The 19,557-nt window shown below is 38.4% G+C and overlaps 1 protein-coding gene across 2 annotated transcripts in view; it reads right to left on the reverse strand.

Moving 5' to 3' along the window:
- The window catches only part of cpm (carboxypeptidase M), a 103,278-nt gene that overhangs the window by 20,346 nt on the left and 63,375 nt on the right, over positions 1-19,557 (reverse strand). For both annotated transcript variants that reach the window (XM_038996801.1, XM_038996800.1), the window contains exons 5-6: positions 17,450-17,637; positions 3,585-3,755 (exon numbers count right to left, since the gene is read on the reverse strand). In XM_038996801.1, coding sequence (XP_038852729.1) covers positions 3,585-3,755; positions 17,450-17,637 — 359 coding nt within the window. The remainder of the gene's footprint in view (positions 1-3,584; positions 3,756-17,449; positions 17,638-19,557) is intronic.

Genomic DNA, 19,557 nt, shown 5'->3' on the forward strand with positions numbered 1-19,557 from the left:
CTATAGGGTGAAGGGAAAGACTGAACGGACGTCACTCTACCAGTCACCGTAGTCTATTAGACCAGTATCTATAGGGTGAAGGGAAAGACTGAACGGACGTCACTCTACCAGTCACCGTAGTCTATTAGACCAGTATCTATAGAGTGAAGGGAAAGACTGAACGGACGTCACTCTACCAGTCACCGTAGTCTATTAGACCAGTATCTATAGGGTGAAGGGAAAGACTGAACGGACGTCACTCTACCAGTCACCGTAGTCTATTAGACCAGTATCTATAGGGTGAAGGGAAAGACTGAACGGACGTCACTCTACCAGTCACCGTAGTCTATTAGACCAGTATCTATAGAGTGAAGGGAAAGACTGAACGGACGTCACTCTACCAGTCACCGTAGTCTATTAGACCAGTATCTATAGGGTGAAGGGAAAGACTGAACGGACGTCACTCTACCAGTCACCGTAGTCTATTAGACCAGTATCTATAGGGTGAAGGGAAAGACTGAACGGACGTCACTCTACCAGTCACCGTAGTCTATTAGACCAGTATCTATAGGGTGAAGGGAAAGACTGAACGGACGTCACTCTACCAGTCACCGTAGTCTATTAGACCAGTATCTATAGGGTGAAGGGAAAGACTGAACGGACGTCACTCTACCAGTCACCGTAGTCTATTAGACCAGTATCTATAGGGTGAAGGGAAAGACTGAACGGACGTCACTCTACCAGTCACCGTAGTCTATTAGACCAGTATCTATAGGGTGAAGGGAAAGACTGAACGGACGTCACTCTACCAGTCACCGTAGTCTATTAGACCAGTATCTATAGGGTGAAGGGAAAGACTGAACGGACGTCACTCTACCAGTCACCGTAGTCTATTAGACCAGTATCTATAGGGTGAAGGGAAAGACTGAACGGACGTCACTCTACCAGTCACCGTAGTCTATTAGACCAGTATCTATAGAGTGAAGGGAAAGACTGAACGGACGTCACTCTACCAGTCACCGTAGTCTATTAGACCAGTATCTATAGGGTGAAGGGAAAGACTGAACGGACGTCACTCTACCAGTCACCGTAGTCTATTAGACCAGTATCTATAGGGTGAAGGGAAAGACTGAACGGACGTCACTCTACCAGTCACCGTAGTCTATTAGACCAGTATCTATAGGGTGAAGGGAAAGACTGAACGGACGTCACTCTACCAGTCACCGTAGTCTATTAGACCAGTATCTATAGGGTGAAGGGAAAGGCTGAACGGACGTCACTCTACCAGTCACCGTAGTCTATTAGACCAGTATCTATAGGGTGAAGGGAAAGAGTGAACGGACGTCACTCTACCAGTCACCGTAGTCTATTAGACCAGTATCTATAGGGTGAAGGGAAAGACTGAACGGACGTCACTCTACCAGTCACCGTAGTCTATTAGACCAGTATCTATAGGGTGAAGGGAAAGACTGAACGGACGTCACTCTACCAGTCCCCGTAGTCTATTAGACCAGTATCTATAGGGTGAAGGCAAAGACTGAACGGACGTCACTCTACCAGTCACCGTAGTCTATTAGACCAGTATCTATAGGGTGAAGGGAAAGACTGAACGGACGTCACTCTACCAGTCACCGTAGTCTATTAGACCAGTATCTATAGGGTGAAGGGAAAGACTGAACGGACGTCACTCTACCAGTCACCGTAGTCTATTAGACCAGTATCTATAGGGTGAAGGGAAAGACTGAACGGACGTCACTCTACCAGTCACCGTAGTCTATTAGACCAGTATCTATAGGGTGAAGGGAAAGACTGAACGGACGTCACTCTACCAGTCACCGTAGTCTATTAGACCAGTATCTATAGGGTGAAGGGAAAGACTGAACGGACGTCACTGTACCAGTCACCGTAGTCTATTAGACCAGTATCTATAGGGTGAAGGAAAAGACTGAACGGACGTCACTCTACCAGTCACCGTAGTCTATTAGACCAGTATCTATAGGGTGAAGGGAAAGACTGAACGGACGTCACTCTACCAGTCACCGTAGTCTATTAGACCAGTATCTATAGGGTGAAGGGAAAGACTGAACGGACGTCACTCTACCAGTCACCGTAGTCTATTAGACCAGTATCTATAGGGTGAAGGGAAAGACTGAACGGACGTCACTCTACCAGTCACCGTAGTCTATTAGACCAGTATCTATAGGGTGAAGGGAAAGACTGAACGGACGTCACTCTACCAGTCCCCGTAGTCTATTAGACCAGTATCTATAGGGTGAAGGCAAAGACTGAACGGACGTCACTCTACCAGTCACCGTAGTCTATTAGACCAGTATCTATAGGGTGAAGGGAAAGACTGAACGGACGTCACTCTACCAGTCACCGTAGTCTATTAGACCAGTATCTATAGGGTGAAGGGAAAGACTGAACGGACGTCACTCTACCAGTCACCGTAGTCTATTAGACCAGTATCTATAGGGTGAAGGGAAAGACTGAACGGACGTCACTCTACCAGTCACCGTAGTCTATTAGACCAGTATCTATAGGGTGAAGGGAAAGACTGAACGGACGTCACTCTACCAGTCACCGTAGTCTATTAGACCAGTATCTATAGGGTGAAGGGAAAGACTGAACGGACGTCACTCTACCAGTCACCGTAGTCTATTAGACCAGTATCTATAGGGTGAAGGGAAAGACTGAACGGACGTCACTCTACCAGTCACCGTAGTCTATTAGACCAGTATCTATAGGGTGAAGGGAAAGACTGAACGGACGTCACTCTACCAGTCACCGTAGTCTATTAGACCAGTATCTATAGGGTGAAGGGAAAGACTGAACGGACGTCACTCTACCAGTCACCGTAGTCTATTAGACCAGTATCTATAGGGTGAAGGGAAAGACTGAACGGACGTCACTCTACCAGTCACCGTAGTCTATTAGACCAGTATCTATAGAGTGAAGGGAAAGACTGAACGGACGTCACTCTACCAGTCACCGTAGTCTATTAGACCAGTATCTATAGGGTGAAGGGAAAGACTGAACGGACGTCACTCTACCAGTCACCGTAGTCTATTAGACCAGTATCTATAGGGTGAAGGGAAAGACTGAACGGACGTCACTCTACCAGTCACCGTAGTCTATTAGACCAGTATCTATAGGGTGAAGGGAAAGACTGAACGGACGTCACTCTACCAGTCACCGTAGTCTATTAGACCAGTATCTATAGGGTGAAGGGAACGGCCGTGTGCAGTTCTATATGTATTCTACACTGAGATGATGTGGAACATACCGGAACATTGACATCAATGATTTTACGAGAATGTTCTATTGTAGACAAGAGGGACTTCAGTTCTGACTTGGATGTGTTGTCAACTCTGATAAATCTTAACCCGATATCTCCAGGGTGATGACACCACGGACAGGTCCCCCCCCCCAGTGAAAGGTCATGTCTGTACACGTGACCTCTAGTATTAGTATTGTAGCAAATTAGTCCCGTGGTTTGAACTTTGAACCCGGCGGCGGGGGGGGGGGAGGAGCTTGCGACTGTCAACCCAAAACACCCTTAGCTATTACCCCAGATCTGTAAGCTGATAGGTTTACTGACTGACCTGGTAGAGGGTACCAGTAGTAACCGTTGGTGACGCCCTCCTTAAAGTCCTTGGAGTCGTAACAGTGGTCTCCCTTGTGCATCTCGCTGTGGGTGTAGGAGTAGGTCTTAGCCAGCTGGATCAACACGTCGTTGTCAGGGGCAACACTGGATCCACTCTGCAGCTCACTACCTGGGTGACAACACAACACGTCAACCTATTCCCTAGTGCACTACTTTAGACCAGAACCCTATTCCCTATATAGTATACTACTTTTGACCAGAGCCCTATTCCCTATATAGTGTACTACTTTAGACCAGGGCCCTATTCCCTATATAGTATACTACTTTTGACCAGAGCCCTATTCCCTATATAGTGCACTACTTTAGACCAGAGCCCTATTCCCTATATAGTACACTACTTTAGACCAGAGCCCTATTCCCTACATAGTGCACTACTTTTGACCAGGGCCCTGGGCTATTTGGGACACTGGGAAACATAACAAATATTGATGTGATTGGTTGATCTATTGATCTCTTGGCAGGGACACCTGTTGTTACTCTGTAGTCATTCTAGTAGTCTCTATATTGTTACTCTACTCTGTAGTCATTCTAGTAGTCTCTATATTAGACACCTGTTGTTACTCTGTAGTCATTCTAGTAGTCTCTATATTAGATACCTGTTGTTACTCTGTAGTCATTCTAGTAGTCTCTATATTAGACACCTGTTGTTACTCTGTAGTCATTCTAGTAGTCTCTATATTAGATACCTGTTGTTACTCTGTAGTCATTATAGTAGTCTCTATATTAGACACCTGTTGTTACTCTGTAGTCATTCTAGTAGTCTCTATATTAGACACCTGTTGATACTCTGTAGTCATTCTAGTAGTCTCTATATTAGATACCTGTTGTTACTCTGTAGTCATTCTAGTAGTCTCTATATTAGACACCTGTTGTTACTCTGTAGTCATTCTAGTAGTCTCTATATTAGATACCTGTTGTTACTCTGTAGTCATTCTAGTAGTCTCTATATTAGATACCTGTTGTTACTCTGTAGTCATTCTAGTAGTCTCTATATTGTTACTCTGTAGTCATTCTAGTAGTCTCTATATTAGACACATGTTGTTACTCTGTAGTCATTCTAGTAGTCTCTATATTAGACACCTGTTGATACTCTGTAGTCATTCTAGTAGTCTCTATATTAGATACCTGTTGTTACTCTGTAGTCATTCTAGTAGTCTCTATATTAGACACCTGTTGTTACTCTGTAGTCATTCTAGTAGTCTCTATATTAGATACCTGTTGTTACTCTGTAGTCATTCTAGTAGTCTCTATATTAGACAACTGTTGTTACTCTGTAGTCATTCTAGTAGTCTCTATATTAGACACCTGTTGTTACTCTGTAGTCATTCTAGTAGTCTCTATATTAGATACCTGTTGTTACTCTGTACTCATTCTAGTAGTCTCTATATTAGATACCTGTTGTTACTCTGTAGTCATTCTAGTAGTCTCTATATTAGATACCTGTTGTTACTCTGTAGTCATTCTAGTAGTCTCTATATTAGATACCTGTTGTTACTCTACTCTGTAGTCATTCTAGTAGTCTCTATATTAGACACCTGTTGTTACTCTGTAGTCATTCTAGTAGTCTCTATATTAGATACCTGTTGTTACTCTGTAGTCATTCTAGTAGTCTCTATATTAGATACCTGTTGTTACTCTGTAGTCATTCTAGTAGTCTCTATATTAGACACCTGTTGTTACTCTGTAGTCATTCTAGTAGTCTCTATATTAGACACCTGTTGTTACTCTACTCTGTAGTCATTCTAGTAGTCTCTATATTAGACACATGTTGTTACTCTGTAGTCATTCTAGTAGTCTCTATATTAGACACCTGTTGTTACTCTGTAGTCATTCTAGTAGTCTCTATATTAGACACCTGTTGTTACTCTGTAGTCATTCTAGTAGTCTCTATATTAGACACCTGTTGTTACTCTGTAGTCATTCTAGTAGTCTCTATATTAGATACCTGTTGTTGCTCTGTAGTCATTCTAGTAGTGTCTATATTAGACACCTGTTGTTACTCTGTAGTCATTCTAGTAGTCTCTATATTAGACACCTGTTGTTACTCTGTAGTCATTCTAGTAGTCTCTATATTAGATACCTGTTGTTACTCTGTAGTCATTCTAGTAGTCTCTATATTAGATACCTGTTGTTACTCTGTAGTCATTCTAGTAGTCTCTATATTAGATACCTGTTGTTACTCTGTAGTCATTCTAGTAGTCTCTATATTAGACACCTGTTGTTACTCTACTCTGTAGTCATTCTAGTAGTCTCTATATTAGATACCTGTTGTTACTCTCTAGTCATTCTAGTAGTCTCTATATTAGACACCTGTTGTTACTCTGTAGTCATTCTAGTAGTCTCTATATTAGATACCTGTTGTTACTCTGTAGTCATTCTAGTAGTCTCTATATTAGATACCTGTTGTTACTCTGTAGTCATTCTAGTAGTCTCTATATTAGATACCTGTTGTTACTCTGTAGTCATTCTAGTAGTCTCTATATTAGACACCTGCTGTTACTCTGTAGTCATTCTAGTAGTCTCTATATTAGACACCTGCTGTTACTCTGTAGTCATTCTAGTAGTCTCTATATTGTTACTCTACTCTGTAGTCATTCTAGTAGTCTCTATATTAGACACCTGTTGTTACTCTGTAGTCATTCTAGTAGTCTCTATATTAGATACCTGTTGTTACTCTACTCTGTAGTCATTCTAGTAGTCTCTATATTAGACACCTGTTGTTACTCTGTAGTCATTATAGTAGTCTCTATATTAGACACCTGTTGTTACTCTACTCTGTAGTCATTCTAGTAGTCTCTATATTAGATACCTGTTGTTACTCTGTAGTCATTCTAGTAGTCTCTATATTAGATACCTGTTGTTACTCTGTAGTCATTCTAGTAGTCTCTATATTAGATACCTGTTGTTACTCTGTAGTCATTCTAGTAGTCTCTATATTAGATACCTGTTGTTACTCTGTAGTCATTCTAGTAGTCTCTATATTGTTACTCTACTCTGTAGTCATTCTAGTAGTCTCTATATTAGATACCTGTTGTTACTCTGTAGTCATTCTAGTAGTCTCTATATTAGATACCTGTTGTTACTCTGTAGTCATTCTAGTAGTCTCTATATTAGATACCTGTTGTTACTCTACTCTGTAGTCATTCTAGTAGTCTCTATATTAGACACATGTTGTTACTCTGTAGTCATACTAGTAGTCTCTATATTAGATACCTGTTGATACTCTGTAGTCATTCTAGTAGTCTCTATATTAGATACCTGTTGTTACTCTACTCTGTAGTCATTCTAGTAGTCTCTATATTAGATACCTGTTGTTACTCTGTAGTCATTCTAGTAGTCTCTATATTAGACACCTGTTGTTACTCTGCTCTGTAGTCATTCTAGTAGTCTCTATATTAGACACCTGTTGTTACTCTACTCTGTAGTCATTCTAGTAGTCTCTATATTAGATACCTGTTGTTACTCTGTAGTCATTCTAGTAGTCTCTATATTAGATACCTGTTGTTACTCTACTCTGTAGTCATTCTAGTAGTCTCTATATTAGATACCTGTTGTTACTCTGTAGTCATTCTAGTAGTCTCTATATTAGATACCTGTTGTTACTCTGTAGTCATTCTAGTAGTCTCTATATTAGATACCTATTGTTACTCTACTCTGTAGTCATTCTAGTAGTCTCTATATTAGATACCTGTTGTTACTCTGTAGTCATTCTAGTAGTCTCTATATTAGACACCTGTTGTTACTCTGTAGTCATTCTAGTAGTCTCTATATTAGACACCTGTTGTTACTCTGCTCTGTAGTCATTCTAGTAGTCTCTATATTGTTACTCTGTAGTCATTCTAGTAGTCTCTATATTAGACACCTGTTGTTACTCTGTAGTCATTCTAGTAGTCTCTATATTAGATACCTGTTGTTACTCTGTAGTCATTCTAGTAGTCTCTATATTAGATACCTGTTGTTACTCTGTAGTCATTCTAGTAGTCTCTATATTAGACACCTGTTGTTACTCTGTAGTCATTCTAGTAGTCTCTATATTGTTACTCTGTAGTCATTCTAGTAGTCTCTATATTGTTACTCTACTCTGTAGTCATTCTAGTAGTCTCTATATTAGACACCTGTTGTTACTCTGTAGTCATTCTAGTAGTCTCTATATTAGATACCTGTTGTTACTATACTCTGTAGTCATTCTAGTAGTCTCTATATTAGATACCTGTTGTTACTCTGTAGTCATTCTAGTAGTCTCTATATTAGATACCTGTTGTTACTCTGTAGTCATTCTAGTAGTCTCTATATTAGATACCTGTTGTTACTCTGTAGTCATGCTAGTAGTCTCTATATTAGACACCTGTTGTTACTCTGTAGTCATTCTAGTAGTCTCTATATTAGATACCTGTTGTTACTCTGTAGTCATTCTAGTAGTCTCTATATTAGACACCTGTTGTTACTCTGCTCTGTAGTCATTCTAGTAGTCTCTATATTGTTACTCTGTAGTCATTCTAGTAGTCTCTATATTAGACACCTGTTGTTACTCTGTAGTCATTCTAGTAGTCTCTATATTAGATACCTATTGTTACTCTACTCTGTAGTCATTCTAGTAGTCTCTATATTAGATACCTGTTGTTACTCTGTAGTCATTCTAGTAGTCTCTATATTAGATACCTGTTGTTACTCTGTAGTCATTCTAGTAGTCTCTATATTAGACACCTGTTGTTACTCTGTAGTCATTCTAGTAGTCTCTATATTAGATACCTGTTGTTACTCTGTAGTCATTCTAGTAGTCTCTATATTAGATACCTGTTGTTACTCAGTAGTCATTCTAGTAGTCTCTATATTAGATACCTGTTGTTACTCTGTAGTCATTCTAGTAGTCTCTATATTAGATACCTGTTGTTACTCTGTAGTCATTCTAGTAGTCTCTATATTAGACACCTGTTGTTACTCTGTAGTCATTCTAGTAGTCTCTATATTAGACACCTGTTGTTACTCTACTCTGTAGTCATTCTAGTAGTCTCTATATTAGACACATGTTGTTACTCTGTAGTCATTCTAGTAGTCTATATATTAGACACCTGTTGTTACTCTGTAGTCATTCTAGTAGTCTCTATATTAGACACCTGTTGTTACTCTACTCTGTAGTCATTCTAGTAGTCTCTATATTAGACACCTGTTGTTACTCTGTAGTCATTCTAGTAGTCTCTATATTAGATACCTGTTGTTGCTCTGTAGTCATTCTAGTAGTCTCTATATTAGACACCTGTTGTTACTCTGTAGTCATTCTAGTAGTCTCTATATTAGACACCTGTTGTTACTCTGTAGTCATTCTAGTAGTCTCTATATTAGATACCTGTTGTTACTCTGTAGTCATTCTAGTAGTCTCTATATTAGATACCTGTTGTTACTCTGTAGTCATTCTAGTAGTCTCTATATTAGATACCTGTTGTTACTCTGTAGTCATTCTAGTAGTCTCTATATTAGACACCTGTTGTTACTCTACTCTGTAGTCATTCTAGTAGTCTCTATATTAGATACCTGTTGTTACTCTCTAGTCATTCTAGTAGTCTCTATATTAGACACCTGTTGTTACTCTGTAGTCATTCTAGTAGTCTCTATATTAGATACCTGTTGTTACTCTGTAGTCATTCTAGTAGTCTCTATATTAGATACCTGTTGTTACTCTGTAGTCATTCTAGTAGTCTCTATATTAGATACCTGTTGTTACTCTGTAGTCATTCTAGTAGTCTCTATATTAGACACCTGCTGTTACTCTGTAGTCATTCTAGTAGTCTCTATATTAGACACCTGCTGTTACTCTGTAGTCATTCTAGTAGTCTCTATATTGTTACTCTACTCTGTAGTCATTCTAGTAGTCTCTATATTAGACACCTGTTGTTACTCTGTAGTCATTCTAGTAGTCTCTATATTAGATACCTGTTGTTACTCTACTCTGTAGTCATTCTAGTAGTCTCTATATTAGACACCTGTTGTTACTCTGTAGTCATTATAGTAGTCTCTATATTAGACACCTGTTGTTACTCTACTCTGTAGTCATTCTAGTAGTCTCTATATTAGATACCTGTTGTTACTCTGTAGTCATTCTAGTAGTCTCTATATTAGATACCTGTTGTTACTCTGTAGTCATTCTAGTAGTCTCTATATTAGATACCTGTTGTTACTCTGTAGTCATTCTAGTAGTCTCTATATTAGATACCTGTTGTTACTCTGTAGTCATTCTAGTAGTCTCTATATTGTTACTCTACTCTGTAGTCATTCTAGTAGTCTCTATATTAGATACCTGTTGTTACTCTGTAGTCATTCTAGTAGTCTCTATATTAGATACCTGTTGTTACTCTGTAGTCATTCTAGTAGTCTCTATATTAGATACCTGTTGTTACTCTACTCTGTAGTCATTCTAGTAGTCTCTATATTAGACACATGTTGTTACTCTGTAGTCATACTAGTAGTCTCTATATTAGATACCTGTTGATACTCTGTAGTCATTCTAGTAGTCTCTATATTAGATACCTGTTGTTACTCTACTCTGTAGTCATTCTAGTAGTCTCTATATTAGATACCTGTTGTTACTCTGTAGTCATTCTAGTAGTCTCTATATTAGACACCTGTTGTTACTCTGCTCTGTAGTCATTCTAGTAGTCTCTATATTAGACACCTGTTGTTACTCTACTCTGTAGTCATTCTAGTAGTCTCTATATTAGATACCTGTTGTTACTCTGTAGTCATTCTAGTAGTCTCTATATTAGATACCTGTTGTTACTCTACTCTGTAGTCATTCTAGTAGTCTCTATATTAGATACCTGTTGTTACTCTGTAGTCATTCTAGTAGTCTCTATATTAGATACCTGTTGTTACTCTGTAGTCATTCTAGTAGTCTCTATATTAGATACCTATTGTTACTCTACTCTGTAGTCATTCTAGTAGTCTCTATATTAGATACCTGTTGTTACTCTGTAGTCATTCTAGTAGTCTCTATATTAGACACCTGTTGTTACTCTGTAGTCATTCTAGTAGTCTCTATATTAGACACCTGTTGTTACTCTGCTCTGTAGTCATTCTAGTAGTCTCTATATTGTTACTCTGTAGTCATTCTAGTAGTCTCTATATTAGACACCTGTTGTTACTCTGTAGTCATTCTAGTAGTCTCTATATTAGATACCTGTTGTTACTCTGTAGTCATTCTAGTAGTCTCTATATTAGATACCTGTTGTTACTCTGTAGTCATTCTAGTAGTCTCTATATTAGACACCTGTTGTTACTCTGTAGTCATTCTAGTAGTCTCTATATTGTTACTCTGTAGTCATTCTAGTAGTCTCTATATTGTTACTCTACTCTGTAGTCATTCTAGTAGTCTCTATATTAGACACCTGTTGTTACTCTGTAGTCATTCTAGTAGTCTCTATATTAGATACCTGTTGTTACTATACTCTGTAGTCATTCTAGTAGTCTCTATATTAGATACCTGTTGTTACTCTGTAGTCATTCTAGTAGTCTCTATATTAGATACCTGTTGTTACTCTGTAGTCATTCTAGTAGTCTCTATATTAGATACCTGTTGTTACTCTGTAGTCATGCTAGTAGTCTCTATATTAGACACCTGTTGTTACTCTGTAGTCATTCTAGTAGTCTCTATATTAGATACCTGTTGTTACTCTGTAGTCATTCTAGTAGTCTCTATATTAGACACCTGTTGTTACTCTGCTCTGTAGTCATTCTAGTAGTCTCTATATTGTTACTCTGTAGTCATTCTAGTAGTCTCTATATTAGACACCTGTTGTTACTCTGTAGTCATTCTAGTAGTCTCTATATTAGATACCTATTGTTACTCTACTCTGTAGTCATTCTAGTAGTCTCTATATTAGATACCTGTTGTTACTCTGTAGTCATTCTAGTAGTCTCTATATTAGATACCTGTTGTTACTCTGTAGTCATTCTAGTAGTCTCTATATTAGACACCTGTTGTTACTCTGTAGTCATTCTAGTAGTCTCTATATTAGATACCTGTTGTTACTCTGTAGTCATTCTAGTAGTCTCTATATTAGATACCTGTTGTTACTCAGTAGTCATTCTAGTAGTCTCTATATTAGATACCTGTTGTTACTCTGTAGTCATTCTAGTAGTCTCTATATTAGATACCTGTTGTTACTCTGTAGTCATTCTAGTAGTCTCTATATTAGACACCTGTTGTTACTCTGTAGTCATTCTAGTAGTCTCTATATTGTTACTCTGTAGTCATTCTAGTAGTCTCTATATTGTTACTCTACTCTGTAGTCATTCTAGTAGTCTCTATATTAGACACCTGTTGTTACTCTGTAGTCATTCTAGTAGTCTCTATATTAGATACCTGTTGTTACTATACTCTGTAGTCATTCTAGTAGTCTCTATATTAGATACCTGTTGTTACTCTGTAGTCATTCTAGTAGTCTCTATATTAGATACCTGTTGTTACTATACTCTGTAGTCATTCTAGTAGTCTCTATATTAGATACCTGTTGTTACTCTGTAGTCATTCTAGTAGTCTCTATATTAGATACCTGTTGTTACTCTGTAGTCATTCTAGTAGTCTCTATATTAGATACCTGTTGTTACTCTGTAGTCATTCTAGTAGTCTCTATATTAGACACCTGTTGTTACTCTGTAGTCATTCTAGTAGTCTCTATATTAGATACCTGTTGTTACTCTGTAGTCATTATAGTAGTCTCTATATTAGACACCTGTTGTTACTCTGCTCTGTAGTCATTCTAGTAGTCTCTATATTGTTACTCTGTAGTCATTCTAGTAGTCTCTATATTAGACACCTGTTGTTACTCTGTAGTCATTCTAGTAGTCTCTATATTAGATACCTATTGTTACTCTACTCTGTAGTCATTCTAGTAGTCTCTATATTAGATACCTGTTGTTACTCTGTAGTCATTCTAGTAGTCTCTATATTAGATACCTGTTGTTACTCTGTAGTCATTCTAGTAGTCTCTATATTAGACACCTGTTGTTACTCTGTAGTCATTCTAGTAGTCTCTATATTAGATACCTGTTGTTACTCTGTAGTCATTCTAGTAGTCTCTATATTAGATACCTGTTGTTACTCAGTAGTCATTCTAGTAGTCTCTATATTAGATACCTGTTGTTACTCTGTAGTCATTCTAGTAGTCTCTATATTAGATACCTGTTGTTACTCTGTAGTCATTCTAGTAGTCTCTATATTAGACACCTGTTGTTACTCTGTAGTCATTCTAGTAGTCTCTATATTAGATACCTGTTGTTACTCTGTAGTCATTCTAGTAGTCTCTATATTGTTACTCTACTCTGTAGTCATTCTAGTAGTCTCTATATTAGATACCTGTTGTTACTCTGTAGTCATTCTAGTAGTCTCTATATTAGATACCTGTTGTTACTCTGTAGTCATTCTAGTAGTCTCTATATTAGATACCTGTTGTTACTCTACTCTGTAGTCATTCTAGTAGTCTCTATATTAGACACATGTTGTTACTCTGTAGTCATTCTAGTAGTCTCTATATTAGATACCTGTTGTTACTCTGTAGTCATTCTAGTAGTCTCTATATTAGATACCTGTTGTTACTCTACTCTGTAGTCATTCTAGTAGTCTCTATATTAGATACCTGTTGTTACTCTGTAGTCATTCTAGTAGTCTCTATATTAGACACCTGTTGTTACTCTGCTCTGTAGTCATTCTAGTAGTCTCTATATTAGACACCTGTTGTTACTCTACTCTGTAGTCATTCTAGTAGTCTCTATATTAGATACCTGTTGTTACTCTGTAGTCATTCTAGTAGTCTCTATATTAGATACCTGTTGTTACTCTACTCTGTAGTCATTCTAGTAGTCTCTATATTAGATACCTGTTGTTACTCTGTAGTCATTCTAGTAGTCTCTATATTAGATACCTGTTGTTACTCTGTAGTCATTCTAGTAGTCTCTATATTAGATACCTATTGTTACTCTACTCTGTAGTCATTCTAGTAGTCTCTATATTAGATACCTGTTGTTACTCTGTAGTCATTCTAGTAGTCTCTATATTAGACACCTGTTGTTACTCTGTAGTCATTCTAGTAGTCTCTATATTAGACACCTGTTGTTACTCTGCTCTGTAGTCATTCTAGTAGTCTCTATATTGTTACTCTGTAGTCATTCTAGTAGTCTCTATATTAGACACCTGTTGTTACTCTGTAGTCATTCTAGTAGTCTCTATATTAGATACCTGTTGTTACTCTGTAGTCATTCTAGTAGTCTCTATATTAGATACCTGTTGTTACTCTGTAGTCATTCTAGTAGTCTCTATATTAGACACCTGTTGTTACTCTGTAGTCATTCTAGTAGTCTCTATATTGTTACTCTGTAGTCATTCTAGTAGTCTCTATATTGTTACTCTACTCTGTAGTCATTCTAGTAGTCTCTATATTAGACACCTGTTGTTACTCTGTAGTCATTCTAGTAGTCTCTATATTAGATACCTGTTGTTACTATACTCTGTAGTCATTCTAGTAGTCTCTATATTAGATACCTGTTGTTACTCTGTAGTCATTCTAGTAGTCTCTATATTAGATACCTGTTGTTACTCTGTAGTCATTCTAGTAGTCTCTATATTAGATACCTGTTGTTACTCTGTAGTCATGCTAGTAGTCTCTATATTAGACACCTGTTGTTACTCTGTAGTCATTCTAGTAGTCTCTATATTAGATACCTGTTGTTACTCTGTAGTCATTCTAGTAGTCTCTATATTAGACACCTGTTGTTACTCTGCTCTGTAGTCATTCTAGTAGTCTCTATATTGTTACTCTGTAGTCATTCTAGTAGTCTCTATATTAGACACCTGTTGTTACTCTGTAGTCATTCTAGTAGTCTCTATATTAGATACCTATTGTTACTCTACTCTGTAGTCATTCTAGTAGTCTCTATATTAGATACCTGTTGTTACTCTGTAGTCATTCTAGTAGTCTCTATATTAGATACCTGTTGTTACTCTGTAGTCATTCTAGTAGTCTCTATATTAGACACCTGTTGTTACTCTGTAGTCATTCTAGTAGTCTCTATATTAGATACCTGTTGTTACTCTGTAGTCATTCTAGTAGTCTCTATATTAGATACCTGTTGTTACTCAGTAGTCATTCTAGTAGTCTCTATATTAGATACCTGTTGTTACTCTGTAGTCATTCTAGTAGTCTCTATATTAGACACCTGTTGTTACTCTGTAGTCATTCTAGTAGTCTCTATATTGTTACTCTGTAGTCATTCTAGTAGTCTCTATATTGTTACTCTACTCTGTAGTCATTCTAGTAGTCTCTATATTAGACACCTGTTGTTACTCTGTAGTCATTCTAGTAGTCTCTATATTAGATACCTGTTGTTACTATACTCTGTAGTCATTCTAGTAGTCTCTATATTAGATACCTGTTGTTACTCTGTAGTCATTCTAGTAGTCTCTATATTAGATACCTGTTGTTACTATACTCTGTAGTCATTCTAGTAGTCTCTATATTAGACACCTGTTGTTACTCTGTAGTCATTCTAGTAGTCTCTATATTAGATACCTGTTGTTACTCTGTAGTCATTATAGTAGTCTCTATATTAGACACCTGTTGTTACTCTGCTCTGTAGTCATTCTAGTAGTCTCTATATTGTTACTCTGTAGTCATTCTAGTAGTCTCTATATTAGACACCTGTTGTTACTCTGTAGTCATTCTAGTAGTCTCTATATTAGATACCTATTGTTACTCTACTCTGTAGTCATTCTAGTAGTCTCTATATTAGATACCTGTTGTTACTCTGTAGTCATTCTAGTAGTCTCTATATTAGATACATGTTGTTACTCAGTAGTCATTCTAGTAGTCTCTATATTAGATACCTGTTGTTACTCTGTAGTCATTCTAGTAGTCTCTATATTAGATACCTGTTGTTACTCTGTAGTCATTCTAGTAGTCTCTATATTAGACACCTGTTGTTACTCTGTAGTCATTCTAGTAGTCTCTATATTGTTACTCTGTAGTCATTCTAGTAGTCTCTATATTGTTACTCTACTCTGTAGTCATTCTAGTAGTCTCTATATTAGACACCTGTTGTTACTCTGTAGTCATTCTAGTAGTCTCTATATTAGATACCTGTTGTTACTATACTCTGTAGTCATTCTAGTAGTCTCTATATTAGATACCTGTTGTTACTCTGTAGTCATTCTAGTAGTCTCTATATTAGATACCTGTTGTTACTCTGTAGTCATTCTAGTAGTCTCTATATTAGATACCTGTTGTTACTCTGTAGTCATTCTAGTAGTCTCTATATTAGACACCTGTTGTTACTCTGTAGTCATTCTAGTAGTCTCTATATTAGATACCTGTTGTTACTCTGTAGTCATTCTAGTAGTCTCTATATTAGACACCTGTTGTTACTCTGCTCTGTAGTCATTCTAGTAGTCTCTATATTGTTACTCTGTAGTCATTCTAGTAGTCTCTATATTAGACACCTGTTGTTACTCTGTAGTCATTCTAGTAGTCTCTATATTAGATACCTATTGTTACTCTACTCTGTAGTCATTCTAGTAGTCTCTATATTAGATACCTGTTGTTACTCTGTAGTCATTCTAGTAGTCTCTATATTAGATACCTGTTGTTACTCTGTAGTCATTCTAGTAGTCTCTATATTAGATACCTGTTGTTACTCTGTAGTCATTCTAGTAGTCTCTATATTAGACACCTGTTGTTACTCTGTAGTCATTCTAGTAGTCTCTATATTAGATACCTGTTGTTACTCTGTAGTCATTCTAGTAGTCTCTATATTAGATACCTGTTGTTACTCAGTAGTCATTCTAGTAGTCTCTATATTAGATACCTGTTGTTACTCTGTAGTCATTCTAGTAGTCTCTATATTAGATACCTGTTGTTACTCTGTAGTCATTCTAGTAGTCTCTATATTAGACACCTGTTGTTACTCTGTAGTCATTCTAGTAGTCTCTATATTGTTACTCTACTCTGTAGTCATTCTAGTAGTCTCTATATTAGATACCTGTTGTTACTCTACTCTGTAGTCATTCTAGTAGTCTCTATATTAGATACCTGTTGTTACTCTACTCTGTAGTCATTCTAGTAGTCTCTATATTAGATACCTGTTGTTACTCTGTAGTCATTCTAGTAGTCTCTATATTAGACACCTGTTGTTACTCTGTAGTCATTCTAGTAGTCTCTATATTAGACACCTGTTGTTACTCTACTCTGTAGTCATTCTAGTAGTCTCTATATTAGATACCTGTTGTTACTCTGTAGTCATTCTAGTAGTCTCTATATTAGATACCTGTTGTTACTCTGTAGTCATTCTAGTAGTCTCTATATTAGATACCTGTTGTTACTCTGTAGTCATTCTAGTAGTCTCTATATTAGATACCTGTTGTTACTCTGTAGTCATTCTAGTAGTCTCTATATTAGATACCTGTTGTTACTCTGTAGTCATTCTAGTAGTCTCTATATTGTTACTCTACTCTGTAGTCATTCTAGTAGTCTCTATATTGTTACTCTGTAGTCATTCTAGTAGTCTCTATATTAGATACCTGTTGTTACTCTGTAGTCATTCTAGTAGTCTCTATATTGTTACTCTACTCTGTAGTCATTCTAGTAGTCTCTATATTGTTACTCTACTCTGTAGTCATTCTAGTAGTCTCTATATTGTTACTCTGTAGTCATTCTAGTAGTCTCTATATTAGATACCTGTTGTTACTTTGTAGTCATTCTAGTAGTCTCTCTATTGGGATCACTCAGCCTCTCTCTCTCTGTGTGTGACGGTGTAACGTACCTCCGTTGCTGTTGTCGTAGGGGTAGCTGGCCACCACAGCCCCACCGTGCAGGTTGGCCGACAGGACGAAGCTCTCAGTCTTCAGCCAGTCCATAATGGCTCTCACCTCCATCTCTCTCATTCCACTCTCCTTCTTAGAGAAGGCATCTGGGAAGTTCCTGTTCAGATCGATGCCGTTCTTATTGAACCTGTCAAGGAACCATATGACCAAATACAGAATATTAAGTTCACTAGGTACCGACCTAGTGTCACATGCGCCGAATACAACAGGTGTAGGTAGACCTTAGTGAAATGCTTACTTTACAAGCCCTTAACCAACAATGCAGTTTTAAGAAAATACCTAAAAAAAAGTAAGAGATAAGAATAACAAATGGTTAAAGAGTAGCAGTAAATAACAATAGCGGGGTTTTATACAGGGGGGTACCGGTACAGAGTCAATGTGCGGGGGCACCGGTGTCAAGGTATTATGTACATATAGGTAGTGTCACGTTCCTGACCTGTTTTTTCCTTTTTCTTGTATTTATTTAGTTGGTCAGGGCGTGAGTTGGGGTGGGTTGTCTATGTGTTATTTTCTATGTTGGGGTTTTGTGTTCGGCCTGGTATGATTCTCAATCAGAGGCAGCTGTCAATCGTTGTCCCTGATTGAGAATCATACTTAGGCAGCCTGGGTGTCACGTGTGTTTTGTGGGTGTTTGTATCTCGTGTCAGTGTTCGTGCCACACGGGACTGTTTTCGGTTTGTTGTTTTGTGTCTTGAAGTGTTCTGTTTTACTTTCATTAAATAATGAACACTAACCACTCTGCGTGTTGGTCCGATCCATGCTCCTCCTCGTCTGAGGAGGAGAACGACTATGACAGCCGTAACAGGTAGAGTTATTAAAGTAACTATGCATAGATAATAACAGAGAGTAGCAGCAGCGTTCCAGAGAGGGGGGGGGGGGGCAATGCAAATAGTCTGGGTAGCCATTTGATTAGCTGTTCAGGAGTCTTATGGCTTGGGGGTAGAAGCTATTAAGGAGCCTCTTGGACCTAGACTTGGCGCTCAGGTACCACTTGCTGTGCGGTAGCAGAGAGAACAGTCTATGACTAGGGTGGCTGGAGTCTGACAATTTGTAGGGCCTTCCTCTGACATCGCTTGGTATAGAGGTCCTGGATGGCAGGAAGCTTGGCCCCAGTGATGTACTACCCTCTGTAGTGCCTTGCGGTCGGATGCCAAGCAGTTGCCATACCAGGCAGTGATGCAACCCGTCAGGATGCTCTCGATGGTGCAGCTGTAAAACCTTTTGAGGATCTGAGGACCCATGCCAAATCATTTTAGTCTCCTGAGGGGGAATAGGTTTTGTCGTGCCCTCTTCACGACTGTCTTGGTGTGCTTGGACCATGTTAGTTTGTTGGTGATGTGGACCCCAAGGAACTTGAAACTCTCAATCTGCTCCACTGCAGCCCGTCGAAGAGAATGGAGGCGTGTTCGGCCCTCTTTTTCCTGTAGTCCACAATCATCTCCTTTGTCTTGATCACGTTGAGGGAGAGGTTGTTGTCCTTGCACCACACGGTCAGGTCTCTGACCTCCTCCCAATAGGCTGTCTCATAGCTGTCGGTGATCAGGCCTACCACTGTTGTGTCATCAGCAAACTTAATGATGGTGTTGGAGTCGTGACTGGCCGTGCAGTCATGAGTGAACAGGGAGTACAGAAGGGGACTGAGCATGCACCCCTGAGGGGCTCCAGTGTTGAGGACCAGCGTGGCGGATGTGTTGTTACCTACCCTTACCACCTGGGGGTGGCTCGTCAGGAAGTCCAGGATCCAGTTGCAGAGGGAGGTGTTTAGTCCCAGGGTCCTTAGCTTAGTGATGAGCTTTGAGGGCACTATGGTGTTGAACGCTGAGCTGTAGTCAATTAATAGCATTCTCACATAGGTGTTCCTTTTGTCCAGGTGGCAGTGTGGAGTGCAATAGAGATTGCATCATCTGTGGATCTGTTGGTGCAGTATGCAAATTGGAGTGGATCTAATGTTTCTGGGATAATGGTGTTGATGTGAGCCATGACCAGCCTTTCAAAGCACTTCATGGCTACAGACGTGAGTGCTATGGGTCGGTAGTCATTAAGGCAG

This window comes from Salvelinus namaycush, chromosome 6 (assembly GCF_016432855.1).
Source record: "Salvelinus namaycush isolate Seneca chromosome 6, SaNama_1.0, whole genome shotgun sequence".
In the NCBI taxonomy this organism is placed as follows: Eukaryota; Metazoa; Chordata; class Actinopteri; order Salmoniformes; family Salmonidae; genus Salvelinus; species Salvelinus namaycush.